Raw genomic sequence first — 12,666 nt, forward strand, 5'->3', positions numbered from 1 at the left:
CACCAAACAGTAGCACAATTTTATTCATATTACATATTACACCACATAGTAGTGTCCCTTATACATGTTAAGCCAAACAATGGTAGTGCTCAGTGATGTAATTACCATAGGTGCAGGGGATGCGGCTGCTATGGGGCCCCAGATGCCTGTATGGCTCGCCACTCCCCTGCTCCAAATCATGATGCAATACAGTGTAGGTCACAAGCCAGGACCGCAGCAGCAGCTGCGAATATCCATTTGGCTGCAGTCTGCGTGTGCTGCCTGGTGCATGGCGTGAGGGGGTGAAGCCCGCTGCTGCTGGGAACTGCATTGCAGATGGCTGCTGTGTGCATGAGCAGCCAGGTGCGGGGTGTGAGGGCAGGGGTGCTGGCCATGGCTGCCGATGCTCTGTGGCTATGTGCTGTGCGATGCGTGTGGGGGGGCAATTAAATTGCAATCGTATCGCAAATCTGGCAAATAGTGGTGGACCCCCTGCATACGCAGCCAGGCTGCGTGCATTGCTGCCATGTTTACTTCTGCAGCGGCCGCCACTGCTGATCACAGGGCTACCCCTAAAACGTTCCGGACGCAACTACGCTGTCCGGACCACTCCCTCATAATGTTGCATCGCCTCCCCCCAATGGCCACCCTTGTTAATCACAGAAGGATTCGATCACACTGTGAAAGTCTGTGGCCCTCATTCCGAGTTGTTCGCTCGCAAGTGAATTTTAGCAGATTTGCTCATGCTAAGCCGCCGCCTACTGGGAGTGAATCTTAGCATCTTAAAATTGCGAACGATGTATTCGCAATATTGCGATTACACACCTCGTAGCAGTTTCTGAGTAGCTTCAGACTTACTCGGCATCTGCGATCAGTTCAGTGCTTGTCGTTCCTGGTTTGACGTCACAAACACACCCAGCGTTCGGCCAGACACTCCCCCGTTTCTCCAGCCACTCCTGCGTTTTTTCCGGAAACGGTAGCGTTTTTTCCCACACGCCCATAAAACGGCCTGTTTCCGCCCAGTAACACCCATTTCCTGTCAATCACATTACGATCGCCAGAACGATGAAAAAGCCGTGAGTAAAAATCCTAACTGCATAGCAAATTTACTTGGCGCAGTCGCAGTGCGGACATTGCGCATGCGCATTAAGTGAAAAATCGCTGCGATGCGAAGATTTTTACCGAGCGAACAACTCGGAATGAGGGCCAGTGTACGCGATGTTCAGCCGCAGCGCATGCGCAGACATCTGAAAACTGCCTGTTTGCAATTTTCGGATATCTGTCTCTGATACTGAATTAGGCCCATTGTTAATGTTGCTGGAAGGAGTTAGATGTTTGACAAAACCAACAAAGCTACTGTAGTTACTTCACTGGAAAGTACTAGTAAAAAGCTAAACACGTAATGTAAAATAGATTTTTTTCTGTATATATAAATTCATCCTATGTTTCACAAAAATATATATCTATATATATATCTATATATATATCTATATATATATATATATATATAAAGAGAGAGAGGCATGGGGAGAAAGAGAGAAACACAGATATGTTGGGGGGAGAGACAGAGAGATGGAGGCAATGGGAGAGCAATCCATGAGGAGAAAGATGGAGAGAGAGATATGGAAAGAAAGAGATGGAGACGGCACTCAGGCCGTCACACACCTGTAGGAGCGGTGGCTGGTGGACTGCAGACCGAAGGGGCTTCTCTTTGGTAGCTACTAACATCAAGTGGGCTCCTCTTCACGCTGCCGGCGCTGCTTCCTGTCATACATTTGACAGGTGCAGGAAGCAGCAACCGACAGCTACAGTCTGTGCACACACTGCACAGTTACGTGCGGGCAAGGGGCAAACAGGCAAGGAAGCAGAGAGGGGCCGACAGCAACTGCCTGTGTGCAGTGACAAGGGGGGGGGGGAGATACAGGGAGGGTGAGGATAAGGGTGCTGAGGGGGAGATACAAGGAGGATGAGGATAAGGGCGCTGTGGGGGAGATACAAGGAAGGTGAGGATAAGGGTGCTGAGGGGGAGATACAGGGAAGGCGTGGATAAGGGTCTGAGGGGGAGACACAAGGAGGGTGCGAATAAGAGTGCTGAGGGGGAGATACAGAGAAATAATATTTGTATCAGGAAATATAAAATATGTTTAGAAGTTTTATATAGGACATATATATATATATATATATATACACACACACACACACACACACACACACACACACACACACACACACACACATGAGAAGTTACATAAATACTATGCTCAATATCAAACTGTCTTAAATAAAATTATCAAAATTCTGTATTGAAGGATTCCACAACATCTGATTTTCTATTTAAAAAATATGTTGCTCAATATTATGCAAGTGGAAACACATTCACAGCTAATTTGTCAGTAAACACCCATGATGACTCTTCCCATCAATGGCAATAAATGAGTCACTTGTGATATGTTCTTACCTCATGTAACTGTCTGTGTTCATGTCCTTAGTGCACTGCATTGTTTTATATGCCAGACCTATCACTCTGAAACCCTGAAGTGTATATAGCTGGAGTTCACTGGAAAAATTTGCAGGAACTGGCAAAAGAAACAAAGAAGTCATGATTCCCACCTCGTACTATCCCATGTGCACACTACTGTCAAAGTAAAACACTGTTTCTTACAGATATTTACAACAAACAAAACAGAAAATTAAAAGGAAAGCTATTGTTGGGTGCACTCAATCAGTATCTTCGCTCTTAAAATCTTAATTTATTCAATATACAGTACATTAAAAAGGGAAAGGTTTGTCCACTAACCAATGGTAGCTTCTACTTACTTTAAATCAGGGGGCTGCCGCTAACTTCAGCCCAGAGAAAAGCCATGGAGCCCTGGGTCCCAGCACCTGTGCAATGGATCTGGCAGGTGGTGGGATCGGCGCAGATGTCATGCTGCAACTATACATGCGCAACCCCCTGGCTTCTATGGACTGCGTTGGCTGCAGCCCATAGATGCCAGATTGGGCTGCGTGAAAGGCAGGCGGTGGCTTACTGCAGGAAGCCAGCTCTCTGCCTATCCCAGCTTGGGCTGGCAGTCCTAGAGAGAGGAAACACCTCCAAGTGGGACTGCCTTGTGTGTCTGTGACTAACAGGTAGGAGTTCCAATAGGAAGTCACTGCCAGTCACAGTGAAGCCAGTGCACGCTCCACTGACACTGAGAGGGCTGGCAGATTTACCTTGGGAGCTGCATTCCTGTAGCCCGTAGGTAAAATCCAACACTGCCCCTAACCTTCCCATTAGTTGTCACAAAGAACACATACTACTACTACTACTACTACTAATCCTAATAATATACTTTATTTATATAGCACATAAGTGGTCTGCAGCGCAAACAGTAAGGGTTAAATGTATTATAGCGGCATGGATCATGCCACTATAACACTTCCTGCTTCTTCTCATTACCGGGGCGAAGCAGGAAGGGATATTGACACGATGTAAGAACATCTTGTCTGCCGAAATCAACAGCTACAGGTGTCGGAACGTTCTGCGATGCTGACCGTTCATACATTGCCCTCTCATATTGGCTTGCTATCTTTTAGATAGAAGCGCCAATATGAACAGGGGAGCATAGCGACAGTAATACATGGGCGAGAAGTGGTATCAGTGCACATAACGTGCTCTGATACTGTTTCTCCCCCATACCGACTGTTCATACATTTACCCTTAAGACAGAAGAGAGTAAAAATGAACATTACAATTGCCAAAGCATAAACAGAACACAAGTAACAATTAATCAGTACACTATACAACTGGTAAGTAACGTGAGTTGCAAAAGTAGGAACCTATCACCAGTGCTGATGGCCACACTAGCAGGTTAAGAGCCATTGGATGAGATAAGCAGCTAAAAGCAGGCAGATTACCAGAAGATGACCAATGTTTAGGTGAGAGCTGTACTAGAAGTGTAAGAGAAGAGGGCTGATAGAAAAAGAGAAAGGAGGACTCTGTCTCCCTTCCCCTTAGATTGTAAGCTCCTAGGAGCAAACAGGTGACATGAGGCATGAGAAAGTCCATGGGGACTTGAGGGCAATTCTTAAATATGAAGTTATAATAAAGTGAAATATAAAATATAGATAAGAGAAATGAAAGAGAATAAAGAGAGATATCATATTGTCAGCTGTAAATTTCTGCACATGGGGCTATCCAATTAGCCCAGATGCCGGCACTTACCTGGTATTTAATTTCTCCTGCCTTAGGTCTGTTTTTCCCCGATTGTGGCCATGACAATACATAGGTCCACAACTTTTTCGTGAGAAAAACGAAAAATTATCAACTGTAAAAAAAAAGGGGTTCATTGGATCCCCCCAAAAAAGTATGAAAACATCCCCAAAAAATTTGTTACAAATAGGATACCCATGGTTTTTTTGAAACAGTATTTGTCTGTAATGTATAAACCATGTATTTCCACCTGAAAGTATTCACAATTCTAGAAGTTCTAATTTGTATCCAATAGTAGCAATAATGTATCAAGGAAGAGAGAAGGTTATGAGCAATGTAGCAACTTAATACTCACGTAAATAAGAATGAATGGGTATCAATTCTGTGATATTATCTCCTACCAGTTAAGCTGGGTACACACTAGACAATGTGTGTACCCATTGACATCGCGGGCAATGGACCCGGTGGGTGCATACACACTTGCCAATTCCAGTAGCGACTGAGCGATAGTGGGGAAAATGCTGCATGCTAGCGATGTCGCCCATCGTCCCTGAATGTAGGGCTGGCAGAGGATGTCACTGACGATGCATGGGAGCGTGCATCATTAGCGACGTAGCGAGTACACACTAGACAATGTGCCTTTGTGTACCCAGCTTAAGTTTTAATGTCTGATGTATACAGTATATTTTTTTATCTTTATTATTTATCCCTGCTTTAGAAAATGCACATATACTGTAAATAAATGTGAATAGGTTGCTGTGTACATAGTGACAATAAAGCTTTTATTAGAGAGTTAGGAGCCAGGTATTGAAACATATAATGTCCCATGCTGCAGATGTATGCAATCATTTCACCATACAGTATATGGGTGGTCATTCCGAGTTGTTCGCTCACTAGCAGTTTTTAGCAGCCGTGCAAACGCTATGCCGCCTTCCACTGGGAGTGTATTTTAGCTTAGCAGAAGTGCAAACGAAAGGATCGCAGAGCGGCTACAAAGTTTTTTTGTGCAGTTTTAGAGTAACTCAAAACCTACTTAGAGCTTGCGATCACTTCAGACTATTCAGTTCCTGTTTTGATGTCACAAACACGCCCTGCGTTCACCCAGCCACGCCTGCGTTTTTCCGAACACTCCCTGAAAACGGTCAGTTGACATCCAGAAACACCCACTTCATGTCAATCACTCTGCAGCCAGCAGTGCGACTGAAAAGCTTCGCTAGACCTTGTGTGAAACTACATCGGTCGTTGTAATAATACGTTGCGCGTGCGCATTGCACCGCATATGCTGCGCAGAAGTGCCGATTATTTGCTCATTGAACGAAAGCAGCTAGCGATCGACTTGGAATGACCACCATGGAGTAAAAATTACACAACCTTCTCCCTTCCTTGACTCATTATTCTACTTTTGGATACAATTAAGAATTTCCAGAATTGTGAATACTATCAGGCGGCAATATACAGTTTATACGTTTAATAGACATATAAGACACAGCACACGTTTTTTTTTTAATACACTATCTTTGTTCTCTTTCACTTCTCTTATCTATATTTTATATTTTGCTTTATTATAACTTTACATTTAAGAATTATAGCACATTTATTTTTGTAATTATGCACTGTATATTCATATTGACATTATTATGTGTATTTTGTGACAACTAATGGGAAGGTTAAGGGACAAATAATTCCCTTTTTAATACCTTCCAATAAATGAAGATTTTAATAGCAGATGTACTGATTGACTACACCCACTAACAGCCTTCTTTTCCTGTTCTTTAGTCCTTAATATGCATAAGTAGGTTAGGACCTTTTATTTTATTATATTGTTGATATACCATATAAAACTAGGGGCCTAATTCAGACCAGATTGTAGATGTGCGAAAAAAATGCACATCTACAATCAAAATCTTTGACATGTGGAGGGATGCCCAGCACAGGGCAAGTCTGCCCCACATGCTAGACCCTACCCCCCCTGCAGACGTGCAAAAGCATCGCACAGCGGCGATGCTTTCGCACTTGCCAAGTAGCTCTCTACCTATGTAGCCTAGCTGTGAAGGCAGGTGGCTACCCACCATGTTTAGGGTCGCAGCAGCTGCGTGTGATGTCACGCAGCCCGCCCTGCAAATGGTCCGGACGTGCCTGCATTGTCCGGACCGCTCCCCGAAAACGCCGTTGCAACACCGCTGACACCCACCCACCCGACCACCACTGTCTGTCAATCAGGCAGAGACGATCGCACAAGTGAGAAGCCGTAGCATCTCACTGTGTGCGTGCGCAGTGCGGCTGCTGTGTGTGCACACACAGCACTGGGCTTCAGTCTGCGTATGCTGCTGCTGCAGAGACCAGGTCTGAATTAGAACCTTTATACAGTATGACACTAGTTACCAGCCAGTCAAAATAATGGAACAACAAAACAGTAATGTCAGCACTGGCAGCTGTGCACGTCTGAACGGAGCAACACTTGAATTAATCCATCAGGTGCCATCTAGTGGCCACCAGTGCGCAAAACATTTGATTCCCCCCATAGAGATGAGGAGCAGCATTAGCCTTTTATTATATAGGATTATACATGGTGCAGGAGCCTTTTACTCAAATATTTATACCAATAACATAAAAACAATTGAATTTGCAGAAAATTGACCTGAATGTGCTTATGTTTATCTGCAGTAACTTGTTGAAGCATTCATTATACTTTCTAATGATACTAAGCAACAATTACTTATGAGCTCTTCCAGAGCCGGCCCTAACCAATATGATGCCCTAGGCAAGATTTTGGCTGGTGCCCCCTAGCACCGCCGCTAGTTCTGCAGGAGATGCCTGGCATGAGTCAGCTGGCAGCTCTGGTAACGTTGGGCGCCTTTTGTTTATGAAAATGCATCTTATTTGCATTACTATGTGGCTAGCATGCTCAAGCAGCTTCTGCTGATTAAAATGATATGTGGCCTGCCTATATTCTGTGTGCGACTGCAGCTGTATCTGCATACAAAATGCTACATTACAGTGATTTCCAGGAATACACTGCAACATAGCATTTCGTATGCAGATACAGCTGCAGTCACACACAGAATATAGGCACGCCGCATATCATTTTAATCAGCAGAATCTGCTGGTGCCCCTAAACATACCAAATGCCCTAGGCATTTGCCTAGTTTGCCTATGCCTAAGGCCGGCTCTGGGCTCTTCCCACCTACAACCCGGAATTAATTCTTTATATTTTGCAGGGACAGCTGGAACTCCTCTGGCTCCCTAAGGACCTGTCATTTATCCGGTGCTCCCACTACTTGTATTAAAAACGCAGTATGAGTAACACCATATGATCATTATTTTTTATTCAGCCATTTTTATTAAGATTCAAAGCTTTTCCGCAACAATTAATAACAAACCCACAACAATTAATAACAAACAAATCCTGTGTATATACAGTAGCTATTACAATACCACACATATCAAATTCAGGGGTCTATTTACTAAGCCTTGGATGCCGATAAAGTGGACGGAGATAAAGCACCAAACAACCAGCTCCTAACTGTCATTTTTCAAACACAGCCTGTGACATGGCAGTTAGGAGCTGATTGGCTGGTTCTTTGGGTCAGATGTATTAAGCCTGCAGAAGGGATAAAGAAGTGATAAGTGCAAAGTGATAATGCACCAGACAGTCAGCTCCTAACTGTCATTTTTCAAATCTGAAATGATTACTTCTTTATCCCTTCTACAGCCTTAATATATTTGCCTCTTTATCTCATCCACTTTATCTCCATCCAAGGCTTAGTAAACAGACCCCTTATTCTGTTAGCCTCAAGATTTTTGTGGCAAAAAACAGAGTGAGGTAAAAATTCTGTAAAACACTTTTGGTAATTTCACATCTCTATATGGAAAATGTTGAAACTACAGTAGTACTAAAGTCAGACTCTGTGAGACCTTAGTGTCATGAGTCAAAAACAGATACATTAATGAGGGTCAAACAAGTAGAGTAAAAAGAAAACCAGTCAATTAAATAAATGGGATAATCTAAAGATTTTACTGACAAAGCACATTTCAGTTAGAATACAAATTGTGCAAAATGAAACACAAAGCTTAGGTTTAGAGGAATGATGAAAGGATGGATTGGAATGCACCCCTACCTGTCATCAGTATAAACTTGCATTTTAAAAAATATGTACTGTGCAGTGCATTTTTATACAGTCATACTACAATATAGGAATAAAGGGTGCAGGTGCACCATACACCATTAAAATTATTACAACCATAATATAATATTCGAGGTTCTTGGCATATATTGGCCAGTATATGAGCCTGCCCAATTACTTCATGGTGACCTCATCGGACAGGTCCCTAACACTATAGGGGTTCACCTCTGGGGTGCAGAGCACCCCCAGACTACCCCAGCCACACCACCCCAGGGCACCACACAGAAAAAGGATAGGAGTGAAAGATCAGTGTTAAGCAAATGAAAGATGCTGCTGAATGTAAAAGAAAAAAAGAGGACAGCAGTAAAGTGTCAGAGTGTTAGAAAGTGTAAAGGAAGCACATTATGAAGGTTATTTACTAACAGTGTGCAAATGTGCAGTAACTAATCAGAGATTTGCAAACTAACTTGCCATATAATAGTCAGAGCAAAATTGACATTGGTTGTTGTTGTTGTGTATATTACATATTTGTAACAAAAAGTGCAATCTCTGGTCACAAAATATTACTTTTGACAAAAATATAATACAGAAAAAAAAATACAGAAATACAACAATTTAGAGACATTTTAGTAACACACTAAAGTGCTACTGACTCTTCTCCTTAATGGAAAATAACTTTCATTTACAGTATATATTTAATTTGTAAATAAGGTTGCATTTTATTGCTGTACATATTATCATATTATTGGCCCTCATTCCGAGTTGTTCGCTCGTTATTTTTTTTCGCAACGGAGCGATTAGTCGCTAATGCGCATGCGCAATGTCCGCAGTGCGTCTGCGCCAAGTAAATTTGCTAATAAGTTAGGTATTTTACGCACGGCTTTATGAAGAAATTTCTTCGTTCTGATGATCGGAGTGTGATTGACAGGAAGTGGGTGTTTCTGGGCGGAAGTGGGTGTTTCTGGGCGTTTTATGGGTGTGCGAGAAAAAACGCTGCCGTTTCTGGGAAAAACGCGGGAGTGTCTGAACAAACCCGTTTTATGGGTGTGTGCGAAAAAATGCTGCCGTTTCTGGGAAAAACGCGGGAGTGTCTGAACAAACGGGGGAGTGTCTGGGTGAACGCTGGGTGTGTTTATGACGTCAAACCAGGAACGAAACTGACTGAACTGATCGCAGTGGCAGAGTAAGTCTCGAGCTACTCAGAAACTGCTAAGAAGTTTCTTTTCACAATTATGCGAATCTTTCGTTCGCAATTCTACTATGCTAAGATTCACTCCCAGTAGGCGGCGGCTTAGCGTGTGCAAAGCTGCTAAAAGCAGCTAGTGAGCGAACAACTCGGAATGAGGGCCCTTGTTCTTTAATATGTGATATTGTAATATATAATAAGTATTTATGCCAGTGTATCATTATCTCTTAGGCTGTTGAACCCATATAGCATTTTATTTATAGACTTTCGTAATATCAACAAGAAAAAATGTTAAATAAAAATATTACCTGATTCTGGAGTACAAAACCGTACCACCATTTCTGGTGCCCCCTTCATGAATACCAAGTGTTCTTCACTTCCTATAACCTGAGATATCACAGACATCCGCTGGAGACTGGAGGAAAAGGGAAACTGTTGTAGGATGGCAAGTCCTTTCTCAGGGACCTAGCAGAAAAATTGTATGTTAAATGTAATAATTCATTAAGTGTGAACAAAGAATAAAAAAACCCTATAAAAACCTTATACTATATATAATGAAGGAACTCACGGACCGTTAGGCAGTTGTGAGGTACCTTTCCCAGGAGCAGAGTTCATCTGCCTAGGTCCTGGATTAAAGGTAGTCATTGCTGGAGTCTACCTCCTGAAGTGTGTTTCTGTAGCAGAGGAGGAATAGGGGGGAAATGGAACTGATGTGCTGCCTCCTAGCCATTCATCATAAGATGGGTATGGAGTCTGGACCCGTATCTGAGGGAAGGTCAGTGGGGGAAACATTCCTGCTAATATATTGTTTACTAGAAAAGGAGGACAGGCTGCAGGAGGAAAAAAGGGATCCTTCTCCTGAAGGATTACTGCCTCCAGCTGCATCCAAACAGACATACAGAGGTGTCCACTTACATCTAGCCTCCCTGCATGTTAAAGAACCCTCTAATCATGCCATGTCATGGATTTCTACCAGCTCTACCTGCCTGACCTTCTTGAGGGCCTTCATAATACTAACTGTCCTGGTTGGTAGCAAAAGTTGAAGAATTCCTTGTGTCCACCTCTTGCCTCACCCCTTAGACAAGTGCCGTAAATTTGGCTTACTGCCATTCTGGCATACAGGTGAGGTTACAGTTACATTACCTCTTTAACAGTACTCCTCTATGGAAGATAGTAGTCTTCTTGAGGCATTGTATATGCCTACTTGATCTGGTCCTCGGGTCTTGCTAAAGCTGGTCCTCGGGGGTTAGCTCCTAAAGTCGATGTTGCTGGTGTTCATAGCTGGTGAATTCCTCTTCAACATTTTTGTATACCGCAGTTGCTCTATCAGGAAGTTTTTGATAGCTTCTATGGATGCTGTTTTGGATTGGAGGAAGAAGTCCCTGTTCTTTCGACCATGCAATAGTGCACACCTATCATAACTGTAAGGGCAGGTCTTAAACAGACATCTGGCCTATTACAATAGACTCTCCTAGATATCCAGTAGTCCCGGATTCTCCATCATATAACATATGCATAATGCATATGACATAAGCATCTACGCAGTCCTCTTGATAGCTCCAGGTTGGATAAGCAGAATTGGGTACTCAGATCCTTGCAGTATGCTGATAGTTGTTACCAATATGGCTGTTTTTTCTTTGGCGTGTGTGTGTGTGTGTGTGTGTGTGTGTGTGTTGAAGCATAGATGTTACTAAATCTGCATGGCTTTTCTTATTACATAAAGAATCTTTAAAACTTGCAGTATGCAAAAGGTATTTGTGTCCATTTACTGTGAAGGAAGTGACATGTAATTCACTAACCTATTATTTCTAGGTACTGTATTACCTAGCCAAAACAAGGCAAAGTAAAATTTTTGGGAGGGCTTGGGTGGATGCACCAATTACAGACGACAACGGTAAGGAGCAAGGGCAGATTGGCCAAAGGGCTCATCGGGAAGATTCCAGGTGGCCCGACGTGTTGAGGCCTGTTTATTTTTGTTGACATGTGACCCCGCACCCCACATGACAGAAGCTAGACAACACTCATTACACTCACACACTGCATTGTCCCCATTCAAATCTGTTATTCCATCTTTGCCATCCATCATCTCATGGCAGTGTATATACTTTGTGTTTATAAAACTTGCTGTGTGCTGGTCACTTAATTTGGTTCTGTATGTCAGTTGGGCGAATGAAAACAGGTGGATAGCTCAAACATTAGATAATTTACAGTCGTAATAAATAAGTAGCAAAATAATTTATATATATGCAAATTACTTTGCCACTTAGGCTTTGTGATTGTGGATGATCTAGTGTTGGTAATGTATGCCCTCCTGGCTAACATGTACAATTGAGTGAATGGTGATTGGCATATAATGAGTGTTATATGGAAAAAAAAGATATAATTTTTCCTTTTAACTTTCCCCTTGATGCTGGAGATACACACTCTGGGAAATCTCAGGAGAAGGGGTGCCGCTGTCTTGGCTGTACAGCATGCTACACGTTTGGTGCTGCCTTTGTAAGATCACTTCTATAAATTTTCCCAGGGCAACTTTTAGCTCCCAATCCACCCCTGATAAGGAGATTTCATAACCTGGCTTAACCAGCTATGTCTTGTATAAGCCTGGGTTTCACTTGGAGGCACCACTGGGATCAAATGAAGTAACATACAATATACAACCAGGGCTAATAAGAGAACAAAATTGAGGACATTAAAAAAAGAAAATAAATATCTTGGTGTCAACTAAAGTGGATGATTTCCAATAGGTGTATGGGGATTTGTGGAAACTGGAATGTAATTTCTGATGGAGATTACAGCTTTTGTAAACAGATAGAGTGCTATAATTATGTTGCACAGTGAATATACCAGGTATCCATCATGTATGAGCAATGGTTCTTCAAAAAATATTCCAGAGATACCCATAGAACCTTTAACCTGGATTAGAAATATGGGGTTTCAGTGAGTATATCCTTATCTCCAGAATATTGTATCAATAGAATTTTCAGACCATACCCTTGGGGCATCTAACAAATGTCCTTTCATTGCGGATTGGGTTTGCAACTCATACAGTACTTACAAGGTTGAGACTGTCAATAGGTGGCCCTGGCCTACTAATTTGAAATACCTGCGATCCTTTTGAGGACATTGTGGATATTATTGCCATTTTTACTGCTGTACTGTAAGGTAGTTTGGACCCTTAATAAGTA

The 12,666-nt window shown here is 42.5% G+C and overlaps 1 protein-coding gene across 1 annotated transcript in view; it reads right to left on the reverse strand.

The window, feature by feature from the left end:
* LOC134909484 (probable cation-transporting ATPase 13A4) overlaps positions 1–12,666 on the reverse strand; it is a 240,195-nt gene that overhangs the window by 102,589 nt on the left and 124,940 nt on the right. The window contains exons 16-17 of the mRNA XM_063916408.1: positions 9,790–9,946; positions 2,438–2,555 (exon numbers count right to left, since the gene is read on the reverse strand). Coding sequence (XP_063772478.1) covers positions 2,438–2,555; positions 9,790–9,946 — 275 coding nt within the window. The remainder of the gene's footprint in view (positions 1–2,437; positions 2,556–9,789; positions 9,947–12,666) is intronic.

This window comes from Pseudophryne corroboree, chromosome 4 (genome assembly GCF_028390025.1).
Source record: "Pseudophryne corroboree isolate aPseCor3 chromosome 4, aPseCor3.hap2, whole genome shotgun sequence".
In the NCBI taxonomy this organism is placed as follows: domain Eukaryota; kingdom Metazoa; phylum Chordata; class Amphibia; order Anura; family Myobatrachidae; genus Pseudophryne; species Pseudophryne corroboree.